General features: G+C 39.2%; 1 protein-coding gene across 3 annotated transcripts in view; it reads right to left on the bottom strand.

Moving 5' to 3' along the window:
* SLC10A7 (solute carrier family 10 member 7) overlaps window positions 1-26,594 on the bottom strand; it is a 139,374-nt gene that overhangs the window by 21,557 nt on the left and 91,223 nt on the right. For all 3 annotated transcript variants that reach the window (XM_064711230.1, XM_064711231.1, XM_064711232.1), the window contains exons 6-9: window positions 25,578-25,613; window positions 14,652-14,735; window positions 4,285-4,450; window positions 1,404-1,455 (exon numbers count right to left, since the gene is read on the bottom strand). In XM_064711230.1, coding sequence (XP_064567300.1) covers window positions 1,404-1,455; window positions 4,285-4,450; window positions 14,652-14,735; window positions 25,578-25,613 — 338 coding nt within the window. The remainder of the gene's footprint in view (window positions 1-1,403; window positions 1,456-4,284; window positions 4,451-14,651; window positions 14,736-25,577; window positions 25,614-26,594) is intronic.

Here is a 26,594-nt window from a genome sequence, read left to right on the forward strand (position 1 = left end):
ACAGAAATAATTCCACCCATAAATGAACACTAGTGCTTGATTTATTTTTTTTTAGCACAATTGTTTCTCTGTTGTGGAAGGCTCTCTAATGAATACACTCCCATGTGAAGGATAGAAATTTTGAAGACATGGTGTGTAGGACACAACTTTATTCCAGTCAAGTTTATTTTGTCAAAGATGCAAAAATATCCCAGCAGAAGCCACTTGCCTCCACAAAATAAGAGAAAATGACCTATTATTTCTTTTTCTAGTATGGAACAGTAACAAAATGCTCAGTTTGGACAATATATTGAGTCCACACTAAGGAGTTAGCTTCCACTTCAGAGATAAACTACATCTAAGGGTTTAAACACTGGGACTAAGGCCAGGAGGGGTGGGAAAACGACATCTATATATATAGAGAGAGATGACTGGCCAATGGATCACCCTTTGCTCCAAATTAGGAGTAATTCTATGAGATTCTAAATATTTACCATACTGAGTTGGTTACTGCTTAAGGTATTTTAGATTTCACAGTTGGGGCATATCTTCCCCCCAGGTTAGGTCTAGCAGTTCAGAAGTTATTTTAAAATGCCTTTTAAAGCTAGGATATGATCTTGTCACAGAGAAATTTTCTTATAGCACTAAAAGAAGCATAAGTAGCTCTAAGACACTGTACCCTTCTTCGTGATTCTCCCTTATGGATATTGTTTAATTTATATAAAGCATATGCTTGGAGTCTGCTGTATTGTGTCACTCTCCTTTCAGCAGAGTGATGCTAAACAAATATTCCAGTAAGTCCAAGTGAGAGGACAAATGTGGCTACTCCAGCCAGCACCAGTGATGCCCTGAGCCACTGGCAACACCCTGCTTACAGTACCAGTTTTTGAGAAGTGAATGTACAATTGCCCTTCCTGGTTAATATTTTAAAAAAGTAGAAAAAAAAAAAAGCTCTACCAAACATTAGTTCAGGACCGCTGTCTTTTAAGAATCACCATATAAATGTAGCAAATTTGACATATATAGAGAGGAGTGAATTGCCAGCACAGCAAATGTATCTTGAGATGTAAAAAGTCAAACTGAGTTCTCTCTCTCATATGTCATCAGCATGTCTGCAGGGCAAATTATACCTTCAGTGACATCTGTGCTAATCCATTTTTTTCAGTGGATGAGGTATAGCAGTGATTGATTGAGATTTAACAACTCTGTAATTAACACACAAGAAAGGACAGAATTCAGGTCCTGCTCTCTTAGCCTATGAAACTCTAACAGAACAAATGCAGTAAGGACAATAGGAAATACCAAAATTAGGTCACTCCTATTCAGAAACCTGCCTTTGCACATTTGCATAAACTTTGTCACCCAAACCAAAGATATCGCACAAAAGAAATATTCAAAGGTTGGGATTCAGCACATTCATTTACCTTGTGGAGAAGAGGAAAGTCAAAAACATGAAGCTCATCTGAATAGAAAATACTGAAAGAGAAACAAGCTAAAATTAGATCACAATTATAATTACTGTGTCCATGCCTTTTGTTCCCATACTGCAGGGCAGAAACGAGGCTGGACGAAGTCTATCCAGAGAAACCCATTGCCAGACAAGCTTTAAAGACTGCCTGGAAAAACAACACAGATCATATATCCTGGCAAGCCAGGATTAATGTTATGGCTGCACAAGTTCTTCCTGGGGTAGATCCTCTGAATCAAGGATTTCTTGACACGATGAGTGGCAGGAAATAGTGCATATGCTGCACATCTCTTTGCAAAAGTTTTGCTTATTGGGTTGACAACATAAAATCTGTCAGACATGCTCTGGTTGCTGGGCATTTAGACTTGCTATTTTACAGGAGAAAGTGTGTAAGGATGATCCAAATAAATATTCCCAGCCCTGGGTATATTAATTAGGATCATTCATGGGGAGAGAAAGAGATCATTATAGATGTTTGAATTCTCTCTGAGACAAAGGCTGACTCCTGGGTTGGGCAGTGTGTGTCAGACCTTTCCTTCAAGCTCAGGCAGCTCTGTAAGTGCAGGTGGTTGTGAGCACCCCAAGGGGAGCCCTTCTCTCTGCCAGGTCTGCTGACACCCTCAGGGGCTTTGTGGGGCACAGAGCCCACCCTGGGACTGCAGAGATACCAGGAGCAGCCAGGGGCTTCCATGAGTAGCATCAGTCCAGAGCATGGGCAATCCCCACAAGGCTGAAGGAGAGACCCCGTGACCTGCACAGGCCTTTTCTGACTTCGTGGGTTTTGGGGGAAAGGCTTTTCCTTGCAGCAGAATCTGGGGTGGGTCCTCTCCCTACTCCTTGCAAAATGTGCGAATGCAGTCAGGCTGACACGCCCCATAGGGCAGTGCAAGTCAAGACAATGCATTTGATTATCACCCCAGTTTACAACTGGGAAACATGGCAGGGATATTAGCTATTACCAGTGACATTTTCTATTCTCCTACATACATTTCCTAGAATGTATAAATGTCACCTCAGCATGCACTTAATTCCTCCTTTGTGAACTAAAGGAGCAATCCATTGTTCCTGAATTATAATTTTTCTCCGATGAAGTACAATAATTTAATATTCACAGAAAAAAACAGTCCCTTATTACACATAATTCTGTAAAGCAATAAGCATGTGTTGCTACCAATTATTCCTTGTGAATATTTTGCTGTGGCTAGAATATTAGCATAAAAATTACATAGAAACATTAATCAGCAGAATAACAAACTCAGTTTTACCTCAAACTCCTCGTGCTAATTTCACTTCCTGGTGTAACATAATACACACATCCAGCTGACACATCCAATGGTGATAAGAAACTTCTAGAATACAATGTGCACACCCATCTCCAAAACTTCCTTGGTTCTTGGTTTTGTAAATATTCCAGAAAAAATCTCCCTACCAATTGTCTAATTTATTCCAAGTAGTTCCAATGCTTATGTTAATGTTCTTACTAAGAAATTCCAGTTTGCACACTAGCAATGAACATGTAAATATGACTTTCAGTGTATTCCACAGCAAATTGTACATTTCATTCCACATGGAACACATACAGAGTTGCCTTGAAGAGAAATGAAGGCCAAGCAAGGCAGCAGAAGCAAACAACTACAAATCAACTGTTCTAGGAAGAACATGTCTTGAAATAAAAAAGAAAGGGGATTTTTTTTCTGAGTTTCTCTGCATGTTAAGTTTGAGTTGAAAATCTCTGTACCATTTTTTTTTTGCTGACAATTTTGCACTGATTTAAGTGCAAGGTCCTTCTTGGGTGCCAGTGCAAAGAAGTATTTATTCCATTTCAATAAAAGCTCCATAGCATTACTTCCTACTCCTTTGCTTTCAGAATAAAACATTTATATTGTACTATTTATAATTCTATGCATTATTTTACACAGGTATAGTGTTTTATAATCCAAAAAAAGGCCACAATTAGGACAGAATTAAGATGTGATGCACAAAGGGCAGGGGCAAATTTCCTACTGGTTTTAGTACAGGTCAGATTTGTAGAAGATACATTATTTTTATTAGACAGAAGCATATGCAGACACACAAAGTAGGTGATGGTCTGATCTCTTGAAGTCTAACAGTTTCGGAGTATGAGATGTGATTTATACTGAAGCATACTGTAGTTACCTCTCCTACATGCAAATTGAAACTCCTGTCTGTGGACAGTCTGAGGCAAATGGGAATTCCCTGCTGGGAGAGGAGACAGTGCCTGTGCAGCACTGCCTTTCCCTGGGAGGGAGGGATCTGCAAGTGTGCTTCCAGCTGATGGCAAGGATACCAGCAGCCTATTCTCACGTGGGTGTTATTTAAGGCTGAATGACTTGAGTACTTCTAAAAGAAACTCAAAGAAATGTGCTCATCCACAGAAACAGATCAACACATTCTAACTCCCAACTAGTTTCTAGGTTTATAATATGCTAAAGAGGAGCAGTTTAAAAATTATAACAATGCTTCTGAGTAACAGCTCAATCCCAAATCTTTTGTTGCTGTTTGGAATGTGACATCTGTGTATTTTATGGCTGCTTAACAGCAAAGAGGGCAAAACCAGAATGCCAATAAATGCTTGTAAAGGAAAGGAAAGGCCACAGAGCAACTCAGGCCCACCTAAATAGCAGGGTTCATTTCTCTCTAAATGCTTACTTGGTCCACTAAATGCATCCAGCTCCTAAGAAGTTTGGCAATCTGGTTTACTAGATGCTTGAGAAGCTCTAAGACCATGCCAGTACCCCCACAGCGCCCCCACCACATGTAGCTCATTACAGACCTGAAACACAGACAAAAAAGAGCCACTTTAGGGCTGAACTTACTTATGAACACGATTATAATCAAGCTAAATTTATCCAGGTCAATATTTGGATTGGCAAAAGTATCGCAGAACGTTGTGTAGATGATCATCAGGAGCACACAGCTGCTGATAGCACCAAATGGAGGCTTCTTCCTTTCAAGCCAGTCCTTGATGTATCTTCGGACAATCTGAAACACAGAAACCAACAGGTTGTCCCTTTTCAGAGATGCAGGGAGCCAAGTTGGGCATCACAAAGTGAATCTGACAGCGGAAAGACACAAAGAGAAGAGAGTAATTTGGATGACGGCCACAGTGGATTTCAAAGCTTCCCTGCCACACAACTCTTCTTCTGGGGAATTTAACATTTGTAGTGCAACTTCCACTGGGCGTCCATAATGAGAGTATATTTTCAAGTGCATTCAAATCCATCCTTAATCATGCCAAATGTTCTTTGCTAGCTGTCACTGAGACATGCCCATTAAGCCTCCCCAAAGTTTATCTCCTCTGCTGATACTAATGGATGTATGTAATTATCACAGTCCCCTTTGCATCAACAGACAATTCCAAGTGCAACTTTGGGAATCTTAAAAATCTGACATCTTCAGGAATTTCATGACGGTAGATAATCGAAAGTGATCCATGGAACATTTTAATATTTAAATAGCTAGCGATGCACCAGAAGTTTTTAATTAAATTATAACTCAAGCTTGAAAAGCAAAAGTGCATGTGTTGTGGGAGTTTAAATAATTCAAACTCTGAATATCTGGAGTTTTTGTAAATCCAAAGACAAATGCCATTTGCACGCTTTTAGAATACCAGAATTAACACATGAAAACAAGGAAACCTACTGTACTTAGCAGAACTTCTGCACTTTCAGGAAACAGAATATGAAGCAGTTTTTCAAGAATTTTTTAGAAACAACTATAAATTTTAAAGCAACCCCAACGTTAAAGTTATGCTGAATACCATAGCACTAAGCCTCACCAGATACAATGCATCTATTTCAGTCCTGCCTGGGGAGTCACTTTTAGTTTTTCTGTTTACTTTATATGGTTTGAAAAAACTTTTTAAAGCTTTTATCCTACAGCTGCGACTTGTGTTAATTTTTCAGCAATCACATTATCTTGCCTAATTTCTCCTGAGGCCTCCTGATGTTCTCTGTTACCACACTCTTCTGGAAATCACAGCCCAGGATCCTGAAGCACTTCAGCCAGAGGGCTCCAGAGGTGTCTCGTGACCTTCCCTCAGTGGTGCAAACATCACCACCATTGATTTAATGACACAGAAAACCTTAGAGATATTCAAGATTAATATCAGGCCATCATCACCAATGCTACCATAGGACCCTTTCACACAACAAATGCCAAAGCCATGGAATCAAGCTGCTCTCAGTTTTCCTCATTGCTTTCCTGGCTTGTTTGCAAGCCTCTCAGCAGGGAAGTGCTGGAGCAGCCATCCCAGTCACCACAGCAATGAGACTCCATCAGGACACACACTAGAACTTTGGCACAGGGGCTTCATGCTAAGCTAAGCAGGCTGAAGATCAGCACTCACCTCCCACACTTGTGGGCATCCTGCTGATGAAAAATAACAAATTTGCAGGAAAATATCTAAGGGAATGCTCAACGCCCTGGTGAAAACACTGAGTTTTGAAATGTCACACTTGCCAGATGTTAAAGAGAGAAAACAACAAAAAATATAAGGCCAGACTTCTGAAAGAGCCTCTACTGGAACTCCTTCAGCCACTGGGCAGGAATAAGACACTGCACTGATGAAAGAGACACAAGAAAGTGAAGCCATGCAGAGAGCAATATGAAAGACATGTAATGGGAAGTTTAGATGAGTCTAATTCTGAGCAAATTTGGGACTGTAATTATCAGAAGCAAAAAGTAAAGCATTTCACTTCTAAAGTGAGCAAGTTTTTTTTAACAAAGTTTAAAAAAATCCTATTATCCCTTAAATTGTCACACTGGGGAAAAAGAAAAACTACTTAAGGCCACCTATTAATTTATGGTCCTTCCAGAAGATTTATACAGAAAGTAACGAGATGTTGAAAAAGAAAAGTGATGGCTCATTATACCATGGTACAATTTCTAGTGGAAGTATTTAATCCAAAAACTGCAACCCTGTGCCTGTTCAGGGTCTGATTATACCATACATGACAATAATATTATACACATATTTATCCTTGACTGACATAGAAGAGAAATAAAAAACATTTAAAAAATTAAACTGCAAGTATTTCCTCAGAATCTTCAATTGAGTGATACCTTCTTTAAATATCCACCTCTATCAAGCCTGGAATTTTTGTGAATCAATAACCATAAATAGCAGTACAGTTCCTTACTGCACATTATCTTTTTTTAAAAATTACATAGTCAGACCCTGAAGAACTAAATTGTGGCTTCAGGAAATCATCTAATCAACCAAGTGTCATGCAAAATGTGCACAAAACACAGACAAAATGTATCTTCTCTAACACAGAATCCCATACATTTTGATCTTCTTACAAGGTTCAACATGATCTGTAATTCCAGAGGTCAATTCAGCCTATAATCACTGATTCAAGGTAACCTAAATTCTTGTATAACTTGATGGGAGAAATATAACCCAACAGAAGCTCATGTCAGCTGATTCACTTTGACTGAAAAACAATCCATTTGTTATTCATGCCTGGCAGAGTTGCTTCAGGACAAGGATGCTTTGAAAGCCTTTTAATTCTTAACCCAATTCTATAACTTTTCAGGGTAAACAGGGAACTACAAAAGACCAAAATTGTGAATATTTGTAGTGAAATAACAATAAGTGCCACAAATACAAGAAAAAAAACCACATTCAGAGCCTGGGTTGAGATGCTAAAGCTTCATTTGTCTGAATTGCAGTGAAAGCTAACACAGTCATTTCTGAATGTTAATATAAACCACTGGTATCCAAAATACATGCATCCCACTGATGGAAAAGAGCAAAAAGGGGATGTATTGGGTTTTGTGGCAAGGTTTGGTAGTAGGGCAGGCAATAGGGGATGGTTTCTGGGAGAGGCTGCCAGAAGCTTCTCTCATGGCTGATGGAGGCAGTGCCAGCCAGCTCCCAGATGGATCCAGCCCCGGCCAAGGCTGAGCTCAGCAGGGATGCTGCTAGTGATGCTCTGTAAGGATTTTCATACAGATTCAAATGCCAGCCCCAAAGAGCAGGGAAGGGCTGACCCAGAGTTTGCACATGAAAGAACATGAAGGTGAATCCTTCCCTCAAACTGCAGTTTAGTGGAGAAAACAACAGGAGAGAAGTAAAACTTCCTAGTAGGTGATATTTTAGAAATAATCTGCCTGATAAACGCACAGAAAAGTTAGAAAATAAAAGAACATAAATGTGTCCAGCAGGCAAGCACCTCCTGAAGACTACAGTCTGGCAACCTCCAAAGGTTTTGGAAAGGCATCAGCTCAAATTTGCTTCAAAACACAGTTTCAGGCTCAAACTTTCCTCTTGCCCAGGATTTAATTTTTAACAACAAAGAAATGTAATTACACTTGAGTTAACAGTAGTGTCCCCATTTCAATTTCGTTCTCCTAGCAGAATAGTTCTATCCACAGTATTTTTCCTACAGACTGCTCTGTATCCTGCCATAACCTTCTTGTCTAAACACCAACCTTCCTAAGCAAACCGGCTCACTGCTCTAATGCTTATTTCATTTAACATCCTTGGGCAAAGAAACATGATCTGCTGTTCCAGGAAAGCAGGTAAACAGTGCTCATCTGTTATTAGAGCACACATGAAAATAGCAGAAGGTGTGTTACAGAAAACCAGTTCACTTCCCTAGTTGTACCTTCAGAACAGTCACAGAGTATGCCCAGAGAAATCTGTCAGCAAAATACAGTGAGACACTTTCTACCTGTCTGCCCAAGTGCTGGACACACAAGGTAAAAAATTCAATAAACAATGTAATACATTAATGTTCATTATTAATTGAGCTAAATAGAGCAAGGAGCTCCGCCCCCACCTTATATGGAATGGAATAATTTCTGACATTAGTCATGCAGTACATCTCCTAAAAATTATCTAGATCTGTAATTTATTTGTTTATTAAACACAAGAATTGTAAAAAAAACCAAAAAAACCTCAAACAACCTAAACCCAAAAAAACCCCAAGGAAATGGATAGGAAGTCACCTTTTCTGTTTCCATTATACACAGGAGTCTCTCTTGGTATTTACATCATTATCTAAAATAGATTTTTCCTAATTCTACCAACTATTTTGGACTGAACTCCTCTTTAACAGAATTTACAGCATTTTTATTGCACTTCTGCTCTTTTTTATTGTGTATTGGTATGTTCTTCTAAATACATGGGTAAAACACGTGGGGCTTTACCATCTCAACAAAGAAACACAAGTCACCTTTTCCTTGTGTTCAAACACATGAGCAAACAAGCTGCAACTGCTGGATTATAACCACACCTAAATGCATCCGTTACCTTACTTAATTTGTCTTCTAAGGTAAGATTCCTAACTCATTCATAATTAATATTACTACTACTTATAGTAACAGACTAATGCAATTAAGGCTAAAATACAAAATTTCCCATTGAAAATCTTGGAGTCAGGGTAGATATATTCAACAGTCCTGTAATTTTTCCATATCTTTTCTTATATAGTGATGGTAAACCAAGAAACACAATTACAGGGAATGTTGGGAACTAGGTCAGTGAAGTCTGTAAGACATGAAAGGTGAGAAAATTGGGGAAAAAAAGGAAAGAAAATCAACTAAGATGACAGCAGCAGTAAAAACCAGTGTAAGGAATCAATTCCTGGAATGGAAGACAGATTAATTGGGTTGTACAAAAATCTAAATGAAATAAGATGCTAAGAGGGACATTGTTCAGATTTCTACAGAAAAACCAGTCTCCAAATATACAAGGTCTGCATGCCAGTTCAAATGCACAGACCCTTTTATAAAGCAAAACTTGCACCACCTCAGCCAGACCCCGTCCTGATATTTTTACAGGGGTTTTACCTCTGTGGAGGCATAAATTCCCACCTTTTCCTGAATATTGCTGTAAAGTTTCAGATTTTGTGATGGTTCACCTGCTTTCCTAGGACATCATCAAATGTCAAATCTATCCTTATGCTACAGAGTGTACAATCTAATGGCTTTTTTTTCTGAAGACAGGCTGCAAAAAAATTTTTTTGCAATCTGAGGAAAAAAAAAAATTTCTATAAGCATCTTGCTTTTTTCCCCTCAGCTTACCAAACTCCCCTAAAAGCTATCTTACTCCATTATGTCAGCTTACTCCCCAGAGATAGCTCCTGTCACATACACACCTTTAAAGCAAGGCATAAAAACCACATGAAGCCATTTTCAAAATTAAGTTTCACAGTTTGAGGTAATTCGCAACTGTAGTTTTAAAACCTTATAAACAGGTGCAACACAGTAAAAATGTGTACTGCAGCATCAGTACCTTTCCTTCATATTTTGCATTCTGTGGAAAGCAGGCTCTGTTCCCTGCTGAGTCAGGTCTTAGTAGGGAGTGAAGTGTGTTCTGAAGGCTGTTTATCCCCTTCTTTGGTCCTCTGCAAAAAGCTCCTGGAGAGCTCATCTCCTAGGGCACCTCTCCTCCCTGCAGCTCTCCTGGACTTTGAAGAGAGTAAGGATTCCTTCTATGTGGATTTCATTTACAAAAAGAGACAGATTTGACACTGTTTCCCACCCCCTTTTTTTGATAACAGTTCTGTTAATTTTTATTTCCCCCACCTTAGTTAAATAATTCCTTCTACTTTTATCAACTTCCACCTACCTTCCCCTTTCCATGTCTCATTCTTTAAAAATAAATACCTTGCTAAGCTTTTTAGTTTCAATTTCACTTACAACTTGTATCGCAACATGGCACCCTTTTAGACTTGTGTTGATAAGCACAGCTCCCAAATGCTGAAAGGGCTCCTCTGGAACATTTTGGGCAATGATGCAGAAGGCACTTAAGATCCTTTACTTGTAGGACATCAAGATTTTTTTTGTGTGTGTGTGACTAGATTCAGTCAGGATTTCTGTACAACTGGTTTCATTTTATAGATTTGGGAAGAAGAACTGCACAGAATCATAACATTAATTCTAGCTTTAGTTAAGGTCTGTTTAATGTGAAGTGCCCACTTTACGCTGGCAGACAAATTACCAATGGGGCAACTAGAGAATGCATGAATGATAATGTACAGACAAGCCTTTTATTATTTATTCATAGAAAACAGTGGGTTTTGGTGTGCTGCTTTGAAAAATGTTCAAACTAGTAGAATATAATGAAAGCACAGTGAAAATTCTATTTCATTAACATTTAATCATAAATCGCTCTTTAATATAAAACATAAAATAAAAGTCTGTCATAAGCACTTAGGTGTAGGGAACGGAGAAAGTCTGCAAAAAGGGGAAAGGAAACATTGTGGTGGGTTTCACTGTTCCTGTTATCTGTCACTTCAGAAGAAAAAAAATAAGCAAAGAAACAACAGTCCCCAGCTAAATCTCACAACTGGTCATGAAGAAACTGCTTGGATATTTCACAAAACCTTACATTTTGATGGCTAAAAGTAGTACCAATATCTATGGGCAGGGAAACAATGATTGTAGCAAAATTACAACAGCTCAAGAGCAGTAATCTAGCCCAGGACTCTGTTACCCACATAAAAAATAATCAGAACTTCAAGCTGCCAGAGCAGATTCAAAAATCTTTTCCACGAAATATCTATTACCATGTTTATTGTATAACAAGTATTCTCAAATTCCCCTTAGAGGTATACAAGAGTGATGCACAAATAACAAGCTCTTACCCACTACAGATCTTCAAGGCTTATAGGAAATTAGATCTTTATAAAATGCTATAGATTATGTCCCTTTTTGAGACCTCTTGTCAGAGGGGTCTTATTTGTTACTCCACAAATACAAATGCAATATTATACTATCAATACTGATTTGAGCAACACCAGCCTGTCAATTAGCAGAACACATCTGTAGACACCCAGGACACAGGCTACAACATTTTTTAGGTTCAGACAACCTGCATGTCTCTGACAAAGAACAGAGCTATTCTTATTGGGGACCTATCAATCACTGCCATCTGTGAGACTCAGTGCCTTTCTGATAACATAGTATCTTCTTCTTCCTTTAACAGCTCTTTCTTTCCCTAAAGAATGGTCCACCACCTGAGCACAGCCTGTACCTGCAGCCTTTTATACATTTCAATGTCAGCAGCTAGGCTGGAAGAGCATGTTTGACTCCTGTCAATAGTAGTCCTAAAAAGCTAAAAAAACTGTTCAAAAACCAGGAAAAAAAGCATTAATTACACTATTGTGACTGCTTTCTCCCAGCCATCATCAAAAATTCTGACAAGCCAGCCAACCAACCAAAACTCTTGATACGTTTTGCCATAAAGCAAACAAAAAAACTCCAAACAAAGCAAATCAAAAAGCACCTTTTTATGTGCTTTGCTTATATCCCAGAGGCTGCTCAAACAGCCAACTCTGCAGCCTGCTCAGGAAATGAGCATTTAGGCAACACAGGTTTTCCCAGAGGCAAGATTTTTTTTAAAGGAAAAGAAAGCCCTTGGAGAATGCTTCCTTTAAGCAGCCTCCTCTGTTTTACACTGATGTCGTTTGAGCATAAAGCCCCTGTTGATCACAGATGAGCTAGGAAGGCTGAGGAGAGGCAATCCTCCAAGCAGGCAGGTTTCAAGCTTGAGGGTTTTTCCCCCCCAGTCAAGCTCTTTGTTAACAGGTCACCTTACCAGACACTCTTCCACTGACTTTTCTGCTGAACAGTATGGCTGCATGTGGTGAGGAATTGATGTTGTGGGCATGAAATGATACATTTGAATCAATTGCTGAAGGTATCATTCAGGAATTGTGGCCCATTATCCCTTAACACATCTGGAACCCCAGAGTGAGTGACCTGTGGTTCACAAACATGTCCCTGTGCCACAAGCCAGGCAACACCTCAGTGATGAGTCAGTGGTGCTCTATGAATAAAGGGCAAAACTTCCCACTGAATAATGGCAAGCAGACCTATCACTGGATGTCTTGGCATCAGTCTTTTTCTTGCTTGCTGTCTTCCCTGACTCCTGTGCATTACTTTTGGGTATCCACCTTCAGAAATGGCTTCTATTCATTCCTCTCTGGGCAGGCTGGGTTACCTTTGTACAGCTCTACCTAACCAAGACAATCACTGTAAACTACTGGCATTTCTAATCTGTAGCTTTCATTAGCATTTCTTCTCCTCCACATCCTCTGAACAGATACAGTCAAGTGCAGCAACTTCAGAAACAAAGCCTTTATGCTTAGAGGAGCACGAGCTACTCTTGTTGATCTTTCACTTCCAGAAACTGCTTCAAAGACTTTTAAAGAAGAATCATCCTACTTCTTGTTGAAGTGTATTTGTAAAAACCCAAACTATTCATTTTCATTAGGTTACACAAGCTTTAAGATTCTGTATTTTTTCTTTCAGTCTTTATCAGAACTCTTAAAATCCATCTCAGCCAGAATCACAATTCTGATTTCAATCTTGTGATCACACAGAGCACTTAATTCATATGCCTACTGCCCCATTCATGATCTCAGCCTTATCACTTCTAACAGCTGAAAGAACACCCAACTCCACCAATCAGCTGACATATCAATTTCCTGTAACATCTTCCCAAAGTAACATTCCATTATATACACAGATGAAAGTTCTCTTGAAATTTTGCCATTACTTTGTCCAGCAATCTACCATCATCTTTGGATTTGTTACATTGCAGCACAGACACTGATATTCCATGGCTATAGGACACTTTATTGCTAAATCTGCTGTTGTGCATTTGTTCACTAGAAATTTCCACCTAAGGCTTCCAACTAACAGCTTCCAGTGTTTGGACCTTTCAGAAGAGGATTCAAGTACTTTTGCTTTTCTGCTTTTGGTGGACACTTAATTTTGATGAGGGAAGAACACAATACAGAGGGAGGTTAATCAGCAACCCTTTGTCCTGATTATTAAGGAAACTCTTTGGCATTTAATTCAAAGCATGAGAGCAGTTCCACAGCGTTCAGGGACACAGAGCTAATGTCCATTTTCCAGATGATATGGTTGCAGAGAGGTTACACAGGTGATGATGTTGATAACTACTGCCATGCTTATCATGCTGGTCCCTTTATTAGACTTCAATGTGTGTTTTTAATCAAAAGAAACTTCACCAGGAATTTGTTGAGTTTCAGTACATGCAGATTTTGAAATGTACAACTATAGTTTGATACAAGACTGATGGACTGTCCTATGTATCACAGACAACGGCAACATTCTAAACCTTGTGCAGGGTGCTCCTTTACAGCCTCTGCTCTCATTTGCCTGTATTTTAACCATGCCTTCCATTTCAAAGTCTGCTTTAAGCTGACAAAATTCAGAGGGTTCCAGTTGAACCCAGAGTTCAGCTGGATGCTAGAATGGGCTGCAAATCCCACTCACACACCCTCTGTGCATTCTGAGTGCCTGAGAACAACAAATACTTACAAGTAAGTAAAAATTAGACTTAAGGTGTTTTAGTGTCCAAGAGCAGTGACAACAGTTATGACAACTTTTGGTCTTACTACTGTGATTTCCCACCATGACATGGGAGAAAAAATAATGAATATTAACATTTGTGAACAAACAGACACTGCAGAGACAAGGATCACAGAAAACCTTTTACATGCAATTAGCATTTTTTACATTCAGTGGAAGTTTTCTATCATAAGCCATGGAAAAGAAGGCTTTGTGTGAACATATGAACAATGAGCATAAAATTAAATGTTGAATAACTGTTCATTTCACAAATGCCTTCCACCTAGTGTAACATGATAGAGAAGTAATGTAAAAGTAGTTTGCAGTTGTGCAACTAAACCCCTTACTGCAAAGCATAAGCAAAATGGCTTGAGCAGCCTTAATTTAATGATTTCTTAACTTGTGACCACTTAGCCTTTATATGTTTATTAATGTTGAGATTTTGTTTTAATTCCTGTAATTATTAGTACATATTACACAGGGAGGAAGGAGTTCCTTCAGCCCCAGGCAAAGGGCATGTGACAAAAGGACTGTGTAGTATTCTCCAAGCTCATTTGTATGGGGCTGGAATTCCTCATAGCCTGGGCTGCCATTTTTCCCATTTTATGTTCACAAGCTCCCTCCTCTCTCTGCAGCAGCGTGTGTTTGTGGTAGTGAGGGACAGATGCTCAATCTCAACAAAGATCAATGTGGCTCCAGGGAGCACTGGAGCATCTTTTCCCTGATATTAGACTCCACTATCCTGAGGCTGTTCCTATGTGGCAGCTTATCAGGTTGCCAGTCTGTCTTTAAGATAGCTCTCTTTATCTTGTTTTTTTAAATAAGAATGTATATTTAAAAGACATACCTGTCCAATAATAAGAGGGACTACAACAGTCATAAACAGCTGCGAGAATATGGATGTAAAAGGCACAGAGGAGGATGATCCAAGCTACAAAATAAAGATACACCATTAACATTGCACTTTTTCTTACTATCTACAAATTTCATACACAGATATCCCACATTAATATGCATTTCATTTCACACATAAAAACTGGGAACTATGTGCACTGGAAGTAGTTGCACATGTTTAATAGTTAAGTCACAATAAAGCATTTGGTGTTCCACAAAACAGAGCTAAACCAATCTCTGATTATTTTATAACTTAGGGTAATATTTCCATCAATATTCATTTAATTGAAAACCTGCTGCACATATATGCCAAGTAAATTATATAAGCATTTGTAGGATGATAGTCTAAAGAGACAGGGAATGAATCCTCCTAACTAAACAGTTAGTTTGACTTACTTTACCATTTATACAAACATCAAACAACAGAAGTCAGTGTAGTTATTCCAATAAATAAATGAAAATAATGAAATAGTGAAGAAAACATTCACATGTTCTATTTCAGTACTGTCTAAAAAGAGATACACTGGAAGTATAGAACTACTCTTTTGTTAAGACAACTGAACTGACAGTCTTAGTCTTCAAATAGTTGATCTCTCTAACAATAACTGTAAATGCTACAAGTATTTTTTTTTTTAAGATGCTGGTTGAAAACAGGAACACAGTCAGTGGGATTTTTCAAACCTGCTTCAGAATGTTTAAGAAAATATACAGTATTTTTTACATTCTGACTGGACTTGTTTTAGGCTAGGTAATTGGAAAGTTTCCTTTAATGCAATTTCACTCCTCTAATAGTAATGGAACACACATTAAAAAACATACACTAAGGAGACTGAATAGCATTGTCAGAGCTCCCATAGACAACCACTTGCTTCACAATGAGGCAAAGGACACAACATCAAGGTTTTCACAGATCCACCCTATTTTATATTTTACACTTCACTTTAAAGATTCTCAAAATGACAACAGAATACAGAATCTTTTCAGCACCATCTAAATGATGCTGATTTCCTAAAGCATTCTTACATACATCATTCTCATAAATGATACTTTTCACACTTACCTTCTTTTCCCAACTACCTTTGTGACAGACAAGGTGATCATGCAATCTAGTAACTTTCTATAAGCCTGCCTTGAAAAATCAGCATATGGCTATACAACTGGGTTTGGCATAAAACAAGATTCTTCATAAATTTGAAAAAGAGAAAAATCAGAAATTTCATAGAGTGAAGTATTTTAATTTATGCAGAAATGTAGAAGTGCGCTGCTTTTTTGTACATTTGTACACGCACTGCTCGGGAAATGGGCGAACACACCTGTGGGGGATGTCTCCGGGCAAACTGAGCTTTTGGTGCAGGCAAATGGCCTCAGATTTCTTATGCCCCTTGCTGAATACACTCTGGGTGGAGAGATTCAGGAGGAATACACAGGACCTGGCTGTTTCCTATGTGCTACCTGAACTGGCAACAGCAGCTAAGACTCAGTGTGACTGCTGAACAAATCACAACATCTCACCACCGTCACCTCCAGCTTTAATGATATGGGCACATGGGAGGGGACCTGAGGATGATGCCACAGCTGGGAATTTTGGTCTGCAGGTGGGGACTCTGTGAGCCTAAATTTCCCACAGAGTCAAGAGGGAGAAGTAAAAACTTGCATAGGAAGATTTGGATCATCCATGAGTACCCAAAGTCTGGCAGTGCAGCCACATTCCCAAGGGACACAGGGCACTCTGAGTGTTTCCCTACAGAGAGCACAGACCTCCAGCATCACACTCATCATCTCCTCCTTGCTTTAATTCTTGTAAGAAGCTTCTGAAATTTTAAAAGGTTCTTAGTTTTTCAAATTGTATTTGGACTTATTGTTATGTGCTGAGGAGTTAAAAGCATTACTTACTGTGTATTCCAGGAAGCCTTTTCAAGTGAAAGTGAAGATTTTTAAACTTAAAAATCTGCCTGGGCCACAGAGGAGTCAGTCTAAGCAAGCCAGGACACTTGAACAGCTTCACAGAGCTACAACACTTTGGCACTGACTCCTGTGCTTTTCTATAAAAATGTTGATTGGAATTTGCTCACTACTTTTAAGTTTTATGCTCAGTGGATGCATAATCAGTTTCTAAGTCAGGAATGAAAAATTATTCAACAGTATTCAATAGACTGCTGAAAAAGGCATAGTCTTGCCAGCTTTTTAAAATGTTACTTCAAACATAGTATCTTCAAACTGTTGGGAATTTTTGAGCACTTTGTGTATATATGAGGATATGTTCTGCTTTGGATGTGGGGCTTTTGGTATCTGTTTTGCTGTGTTTTGTAGATAATTACAAACTGAATTAAAGGTACTAATACTACATCTTCAAACAGACTTCTAAACTTTGTTTCCCTCTGTATATTTTGACAATAATTTCAGTGGGCTGTTTTCTATCAAAATCTGTTAGATTATGTCTATCAACTCTTGTATTACCTTACATTTAAATCCGTTTCCGGAGAAAGACACAGAAGATAAGATATAGGCTGAAGAGAAGGCATGAACTTCTCAATCACACAGAAAATAAAGACATTTTAACCCAGACTCTGGACATATGGTGGCTAACCACAAAGATACTACAGAACCCAAAGCTAATGGAGGCATACTTTGACCAGGCCTTCTCAACATTTGTAGCATGAAAATTCATCAGGTCACAACTCTACGTGTCCCATGGACTCTCAGACATTGCCTGGGCTCCAGAGTTCCTCTGAACTATCTTTTGGATATGTTTGCCATGCTTGTTTTGAGAAGTAAGTAGGAAATAAAAACCTTGATATAATGTTAATCAAACCTTCCTACACACTTACAAATGCAAATATTCTGTCTGAATAAATGAATAGATTTTGACTCAGGTTTTAGTTGGATCAAGCTAAGTTCTGAGCTCCATTAGTTGTCATGACAGGTTTTTTTTTAAGAACTATCTAGATGATGTGCATTGCACAGAAATTACTATTAGGCTGAAATTATTAGCAAGATGATTATCTTTGGCTGCCCTCCTTATTATAATAATCTCTATGGCTAAAAATGAACCTTTCTTCAATGACAAACAGATGTACTGTAAGAACTGGCATAAAAACATCATAAAATCAAACTGCTGATGTATAGCTGAAAAAACACTGCCTCTACCTGACTGGAATGATGTACGGAAGATAAAATGCACCACTTAAAAAGGAATCACAAATTTCATGCCACCATATTGTCAATGCTTGTTTAGGAACATTTTTTAAAGTTTGATATTGTGAAGAGACTGTACATACCATTCTGGAGAGCAAAATTTCAGTTAAAGGGTTAATAAGCCAACCCTGCTTTAATGGGCTCACTATTCAAGAAAAGAGTCTGAAAATTCTTGATTAATGAAAGATATCTTTTACTGAAATAATCTCTGAAATAATCTGAGTGTTTTCAGCAGGGTAACTCAGACAAGCAGAAAGAAAATCCCAGGCAAATCTTTTCAAAAAATTCTGTCACCATGCAGTACTTCAAACCTGACCTGCAGCATTCTTGCTAATTTAGTCCTAGACCCTTCTTCTCAAGAGACTGCCTGTTTTATAAAAACCCACCAAATAATTTAGTGGGTTTCTTTATGAGGTTGTAGTAGAAACACTGGCTTATCCTTAATTAAAAGGCTATATTTAACTGGATATGGTAAAAAACCAGAGAGTAAACCCCAAACTTCTTGCATAAAAACAAGACAATTCCATCTTCCAGCCTAGACTGTCTGCACAAGCCAGACCCTCCATTCTCATCTTTCTGGCTGACCAGGCAGGTATCACAGGGGGTGTTCCCACATCTATACTGCCATGGGCTCAGAAGAAACACATGATGCCAGTCCCACCAAATGACAGCCCAGTGACACATGTGCTGCACACACTGTGCCCTCTTTGCAGCAGGCTGTCCTTTGGGGGCAGCTTTCACCCTCCAGTGCTCTCCTGCAATTAATGCTTCCTCAGCTTGTGTCTTTGTGCTCCTCACACACCATCAACCAGCTCCAGCCTCACCAGTTGCTGAGCACAGAGCAGGAAGTGAGGCAGGGGAGAAAAGAGGGCAGAACTGATGGGGAGGGGCACTCCTGGCTCCTCTTTTACACAAGATATTCAACTTTAAGCTTTTCTTTCCTACATTCTGGTGGAAGGGTCTGGCTACTCTGACACCCCCTTTAAATTTTGCATTCAATGCTGTATTGTCACAGCTTCTGGTTCCTTCATCCAGCCCAGATCCAGCTGCCTCAGAGGCCTGTCTGGAACACCCCATGCCCCAATCCCTTTACATCCTGTTGGGGATGGCAGGTCCACTACAGAAAGGCCTTAGAATGCAATGCACTTTTGGAAAAGAGGTGGATGGCATCCAGTTTGGTGATGAAGGGCAATGAACAAGAGTTAGCAGCTGAACAAAGCCCTCCCTTGCTCTGGACTCCTTCCAGAGCCCTCACCCTGACCCAGTCGTGGCAGCATGTTACAGTGCAGCAGAAAAATACCCAGGTGTCCCTCAGAAACCCAGAAATGGAACTGCTGTGATGGAACTGCCACGGCAGCAATGGTGCTGAGGCTCTGGGAAGCAGGCAGCACTTGGAAGAGCACTGATGTCCTCCTGTGCCCACAGTGCCCAGCTCCAGATTTCAGGCAGGAGGTGGAAAGGGATCATTCCTGCATAACATCTGAGCAGAGCTGACAGGTCACTGGGGTGCCCTTCCCACCTCTCTCTTTACAGGCACAGCATTTGGATACCCTGGTAAGGCACAGAAGCCATGCAGGAGATGCCAGCTCCCACCCACTGACCCCCAGTCATTGACTGGTGCTGAAATAATCCACCTGGAATGGGTGGAAGGGAAGGGGAGGCATATCACTGAGAATAGGGTTTCTATAGGACATGCTTAAATTTAAAAAGAAAGGTTTTAATCACACCTGTCAAAAACTGCAAATTGTCTCTTGCCTCAGAAAGGGGTATGGTATCCAATACCATGTCAAACAGAGATGGTACCCAATGCTTTGGCAGTCATGTATTTTAACAAGGAGACATTTCACTCTTATTCTTAACAATTAAACTTAAATCCTCCAGTTTTGCTAAATAACTACATATATTTTGAAAATTCTTGCATATTCTATATGCTTGTGCAGCTGTGGGAGTTGATTAGGCACAAATGAAAAAATATCTATTTGTCTACATATACCCTCCAGTTCTGTTGCCAAATAAAAAAAAAACCAAAAAACAAAGCAAAGTTTCACATTCAGAAGTATGGAAAAACAAAAGCTGACAATCTTGCCCTTTTTTTTATTTCCTAGGCTGGGCAATGATATTTCAGGTTTCCCTTGTTAAAGTGATCACAGATGCCTAATCCCCTTTGGGTTCCCCTATGACACATTAAATACCAAGCCAATCCAAACACACCTGTGGATTTTAAAGCCATTTATAGAGCTATAAAAATAACCATAGGTATGCTTCATCTGAAATACACCAGAGCTACTCCTCCACTTAACTGTGGCGCAATGATCTGGAGGGTTAATGTACAGAAACAAGATCAAGTTTACAACCCAGAAACACCTCAATGGGAATTAGATTAATACCCTTGGAGATCAGGGACTTAAGGACGTGCATCCAAAAATTCTGCTGCAAACAAAGGCCTGGAAAGGCTGGAAAGACGCAGATTAATCAATGCAGGGTAGTTAAGAGCCATGAACATTACTTATCCATGAAAATGAAAACAGTGATGTAGCAGAAGAAATAAATCAGTGGAGATAGGGGATACTGGAGACGTTGCACAAGGCCTGGATAAGCCTTTGGTGAAGCAAATTGCACAACTGTGCAGGATTTGTATTACCTGGGCTGAAGATGGAATTAAACCTGGAGCAGGTGCACAAAACACCTCAGATTAAGGGATTTGTTTTATGAATTCAAAGATTAGAAATGCATGGCTTGTTTAGCCTAGCTGGCTGAAGGCTGGCAAAGAGAAAGTCAGAGCCAGGGTGATAAATTTCAGAGAAGTGCTATTCAGATGTATAACACTAGCAACAAAGACAAATGAATTACACATCTTTAACCAGTACTTACTGGAAATTAGTTTACATTCATCAGAGACACAAGTTTCTAGCACTGCAAGGGTGGAGGGAGAGCAAAAATCCTTACTTTTAGGTTGGATCATGCTCAGCTCTGAGGTGAATTGCACAGCATGGAAAAGAGGCGGATTGGGTGAGTCAGGATGGGATTCTCCTGGTAGCCTGGTTCTATGACCCTGTTAAAGATGTGTGGTTAACTTCTGCCCATGTTGGAGCAGGCTGTGCACTAGAAAGGCTCCCCTACTTTTACAGAGATGAAAATCTCAGGAGCAATAACACCTAGAAAAGCACCTAGAAAAACCTTTGTGTGTGAGTCAGGAACAAGGAGGGTCCCTATTATTCTCTGTTACTTGTTCCAATTTAAACAGCAAACCCATAAAAGGTGCATGTGAAAAAAGCAATAAAATGATTAAGTAAATGTTTCACAGCAGTCATTGAAAAGTTCTAGTTAATTGTAAAGAGTTTGGATCAGATCAGAGAATTTTGTTTTCCCAATGATTAAAGAAGAAAGGAAACAGTGAGGTAAATAACCAGGTAGAAATAATGATGCACTTTAAATCTTCCACATGAATGAGCTGATCTGTTAATAGCTAATGCACTGTGCTGCTCCCCTCCCTTCCCATCCCACTGTAATCAGCCTTTTGTCACATACCAGTGAAATCCATTAGCTGCAACTTCCTTATCAACTTCCAAGGCTTTCCAGCTACTAAGATATTTGCATATTTAACGATTCATTTGACTGGTATCAACTCTCATTTACCAAGTGCTTGAGAAGAAAAGCAAGGCACAGTGTGTAGAAGTTCTGTTTAAAAACAAAAAAGTACTGACAGCTCCTTTCAATAAACAGATTTATCTGAATTAATGGGATTGGAGTAGACTTGGTAAAAAAATCTGAGAAGTACCAACAACTTTTGGATCCATAGTTTAATTTAAAGATTGTGAATACAAGTGAAAGCTCTTCAGCATTTAAATCACCTTCTAATTTCACTTTATTTAATTCACTTTTCTCTGCACTGCTTGCACCAAATTTCCTTCACTTGTCCACTCCTGAATTATTTCAGCAGTGCTACTTTCTAGTACTTATGACATCACCACCACAACACCAACAGAAAAACAAAAATTCAGAAATCAAGAACAGGAGCAAGCTGATAGAGCCTTGGAAAGATCCTGTTTTGACACACATGTCCTGGCAGTTTTATTGGCAAAAGAGCTAATGGGGGAGTAATGTCTGACAGTCACACACCTGAATTTTGTATTGGGTCTTTAACATCCCACATTGACTGTATGGAAGGCATGCTTCTGAAGAATGTGAAGTATATAAAAATGTAAAATACTGACTTCTCTGTAGCATTTTTTGATGGCTTTCAATAGAAGTACATAGATTCACACACTTAAGACTTCTGCTACTTTGATAACTAACCCTGGAGAAAACAAAATTTATTTTTCTGCTTTAAAAAGGTTCAGGATGGATCTGTTACTCTCCAAGTGTGCAAAGTGACAAGAGGGGGATGGACAGCCTCACTCTCTGAATGCTTTGGTACACAGCCTCCTAATCATGGCTAAAGAAGCATTGCAGAATGCTGCAAAGAAATATCAAACAACATCACCTCATGGTAACCTGAAACTGATTCAACTTGCTTTGGTTCTGCTCACCCCATATATGAGCTCCAGTTATATACAGTTTATGGACACTGGCCATTTGCAACATCTTTGCTGGGAATATGGCATATTAACTGTTAATAACAAGGGTTAACATGAGGATGATGATATTGCTGATTAACATATTGGGGAAGAAAGATTCAATAGCTTCTTATCAGGCAAAATGTTAATCAGAGGTATCTGTGACAAAGATATTCTTTATAAAGTTTAGCTAAGCATCCTCATACAGTCCAGTAATTAGGCCTTCATTAAATTAATCTGAACCTCTTAGAATGTTGATTTTGAGCAAGCTTCACACCAGAAGTTTCATAGTAGAAATATACTTTTCAGAAATGTAACTGACTTCCTCTTCAACACCATTCACTTAAGATGATAAATTATTTGCATTAAATGCATTATTTATTACAACTTCAACATGCCTTTATCAATGTTGTTTAGACAATTTATATTTACATTACTGGGCAATTATGAACAAAAAGACAGCTCAGAACATTATATTCTCTGGTGCACACAGGGCAAAATATAAACAATAACTGCTACCTCAGGTTAAGCTATATAACAAAAACAAGCTAATAGACAACAATGTATTTTATTTCTGGCAGCACTAAAGGTATTTTATGCACTGTACACAGGGAGAATAACAAATATGAACATTCAGAGTATCATAGCACAACTTAGTGGAAGAGTTAATGCTTGAGAGTACCAGAATCAGGAACTAAAATTCATTGATGATGCTGACTTGAAAGGCCCATGAATAGCATTCAGTAGCTCAGCTCAGTTATTGTAGAGGTAAATGGAAGATTTATTTTGAAAGTTGAAAATTCCATCCTGTATTAATTAAGCATTAAGGCTAAGTTGCATGACTAAACTGCTGAATGGTTCAGAGAAGAAAACCAGGACTTTTCTAGTCCGTGTTTCTCACTGCACAGTAACTCCACAGTCCCACATGAAATGATGGAGCTGCAGGCTGTAAGCAAGCACACAGAAACATGTGAACTGTGTGCTGGAATCCACCATGTGTTCACCAGGCCAGATGCATCAAGGAAACTCAGAGGAAAACTAGAGAGTTTCACATGACAAATAGGGTTTCAGCAGTCCAAACCACAGACTGCCACAGGACATGGGAACTTGGGTTGTGCACATTTAGCTGTCCTAAATACCTGTCACAGGATAAACTGAACCTTCAGAGAGGACAGACCCCATCTTAGCAAGGTGTGCTGCAGGGCTGACCAGAATACTGTGAAATCCTCAACAAAGACCTCAACAAGCGTTAAATATTTATATAGCACAAGAGAAGTCCTCAAGTTTTGGGCTCTGTGACAAAAACCCACAGTTCTTGTAGCTCCCCTCATCCCCAGACTAGTTTGTTTATCACTCTGATGACAAAGCAATTCATGTGTGTACCTGCCTCAAGAAGAACAAGTCCAAGTCATGTCACAAACCACCCAATAATTAATGTGAATTTTACACACTTCTCATACAAATGTTTCCAGGGCTGGTAGAAAGAACAGAGATATGATTTGCCTTCCTGTTCCTGTACATATGAAGTTTTACCACCTCCTCTGAGAAGTAATAGTGAAAACTGCAATTTACAGGGCAGAATATCTTGTTATCTGCCTATAAAAGACACCAAAGAAAAGAAATTTATCTTGCCTGAAAATATATACAGATCTTTCCTTAACATCTCAGTTTCTGCAGAAAATATCCCTTTTGACTATTCAGTGCACCAAACTCAGTGAGGTAAAACACAGGCAAAGCTGCCAGTGAGCAAAAGGAAAAAGAGCTGAAGTTTCACTTAGAAATAAGGGTACAGGTCTCTGAATGAATGCCTGTGGAAGAAACACTTTGTACATACAAGAGAGAAGAGGATTGGAAAACAGTGAGGCAGACCATCCTGAATCAACATATTCAGTGCAAGAATAACAAAGCATCTGTCTTTTTTAAAAGAAAAGTCATCTTTTTCAACCTCCAGTAAGTCCATGGTCCCAGGGGTCCCGAGAAAGCTTTGCTGGTGTGTATCAATATATAGAATATGGTCAAAACAGTTTGTGTGTAAACACAGCTACATCAGTGAATTACAATTTGTTCTAGTAAAATAGAACTCTTCCCACACAGTTATTGTGAGGTAGTAGCTGATGTTACAGCCACTCTCACAGTACTCTTTATCCCAGTTTATACAGCTATATTTGTATGTAGCCCATAGGTTGCTTTAGCATCCCTGCTATAAACAGTGCACCCCTTGCATGCCACTTACAAATTGCTTCAGACCAACTTCCCACTTCTACTCCTTCCAGTGTGCTGACTTACATACAAAGCCATCAGTAAGACGAACACAAAAGAAAATGTATGTCTTCCTTGAAATTCTTGAAGAGCTTTAGCCTATATTCCCTGCCCTCCACAAAGCCCCAGCTCTCAGCAGCTTGCACCACACCACACCAGCTGTGCCAGCAAATCCTGAAGCACCAAGACTTCCTGTGTGACCAGGGATTTACCAATCACCACCATCCACCTGCAAAAGCCTCTCCATTATATGCTAAAGCCCTTGCCTTTATAAAACATGAAGGTAGAGCTTGGTCTCCTCCCTTTCTCTCTACCATGAGCTGCCAGGACCCAAGGCCTCACTGAGGGGTGACAATTGGACTAACAGGACGGAAGCAGCATTCCATTTAGGGATGCACAGGGGCTCCAGTAATCTGTCTTGCTCTACCACAAAAATACCCATGGGCTTGGTTGCCCAAAAGCAAGGCTCTGTTTATCTGAGTAGTGCTTTTCCAGTTCTTATCCACTTCAGATCAGTGCAATCCTGTCCAGCTCCTGCAAGTGAAAGCTCTCCAAGAGCTCTCCTAAATGAGTTATCTCCTTACCTGGCAAGTGTTTGTATTTTACCAGCCTGATTAACAGCATATGATTTTACACTTCTGTAAGAGCAACATCTTTTGGTCATCTCAGAACGAAGTGTATGTATAGATATATACATCATGATACATTTTGATGGCCGTCCTGGGAGGCAGCTCATTTCAAATATTGACCAGAAAAATCTTCTTCATTATTTATGCATTGTGAAAACCATCCAAACTTGCATCTTAAACATAATATCTAATAGGTGCAAGATTACCCAGTAAAAGTTATATTAATATCATGATACTTACAAAAAGCAAAAGCAGAAGTGGAGTTATAACAATGCCCTGGAAGAAACAACCAAAAACAGTCTGTTAGTCAAGGAGGCAGAAAAATCTTTACTTTCTTAGCTTAGTACATGGAAATACACAAACATCATTTCACATCATAGAAATTAAGTAACAAACTCAACTTTGCTCTTCACTGAGCATGTTCTTTAACATTCATGCAGCAATCATTTTATAAACTACTACACTCAGTACCTTTTTTTTACCTTTTTGCATCTAAGTCCCTCTGTTCTAAAATATACAGATATATATTCTGATATACAGAATATGGATCATTTATTTTAAAAAAAACATATTAAAGCTCTCCCCTCAGTGTGCTGTATCTTAACTTCACTAAGCAGCTCCTCTTTAGGGAAAGACTTGATCTAGTCCCCTGGCACCCAGTCCCAGGTCCTCTTTGAGCAGAAGCTGCCTCAACTGTGATGAATTAGGTGTCATGACTGTGTAATGTAAGCATATATTCCCCAAGGAAATGAGCTGAGATCTCAAAACTCATTTCACTTGATTAGACTTCATGTCTCACTGGTAGAAGGCAAGTCTTTCATCTAATTTAATCACACAGGACCACCTCAGCTTTCCACATCCCCCAGGCAGATGCAAGCAAAAAGATTTGTTGTTTTCACTGACAAGGAACAGGTTTAAAGCTGATGATTGGACAAAATAGAGGATTTTAAGTTTCATGAAAGCAAATCTTAGAATGAGTTGTTTGGGTTGGGAGTTAACATGACATGCATCACTTTCATAGCTGCAAACAGCAATTCCCCATCATCCTTCCATCTGACTTCAATATTTTATTGTTGCTCAATAAAATGATTCCATCATTTAATGCATGCTAATTCATAGAGCTGGCTCAGAACTTCTCTAGGCCAGGACTATTCTTCATCCAGATAGGTCACAAGAACAGCTGGTTTTTCAGCTATTCACAAACTTTATTTAAAAAAAAAAAATTGGACAAAGGTCCAAAACACTCACATTTATCTG

Source organism: Zonotrichia leucophrys, chromosome 4, assembly GCF_028769735.1.
Source record: "Zonotrichia leucophrys gambelii isolate GWCS_2022_RI chromosome 4, RI_Zleu_2.0, whole genome shotgun sequence".
Classification (NCBI taxonomy): Eukaryota; Metazoa; Chordata; class Aves; order Passeriformes; family Passerellidae; genus Zonotrichia; species Zonotrichia leucophrys.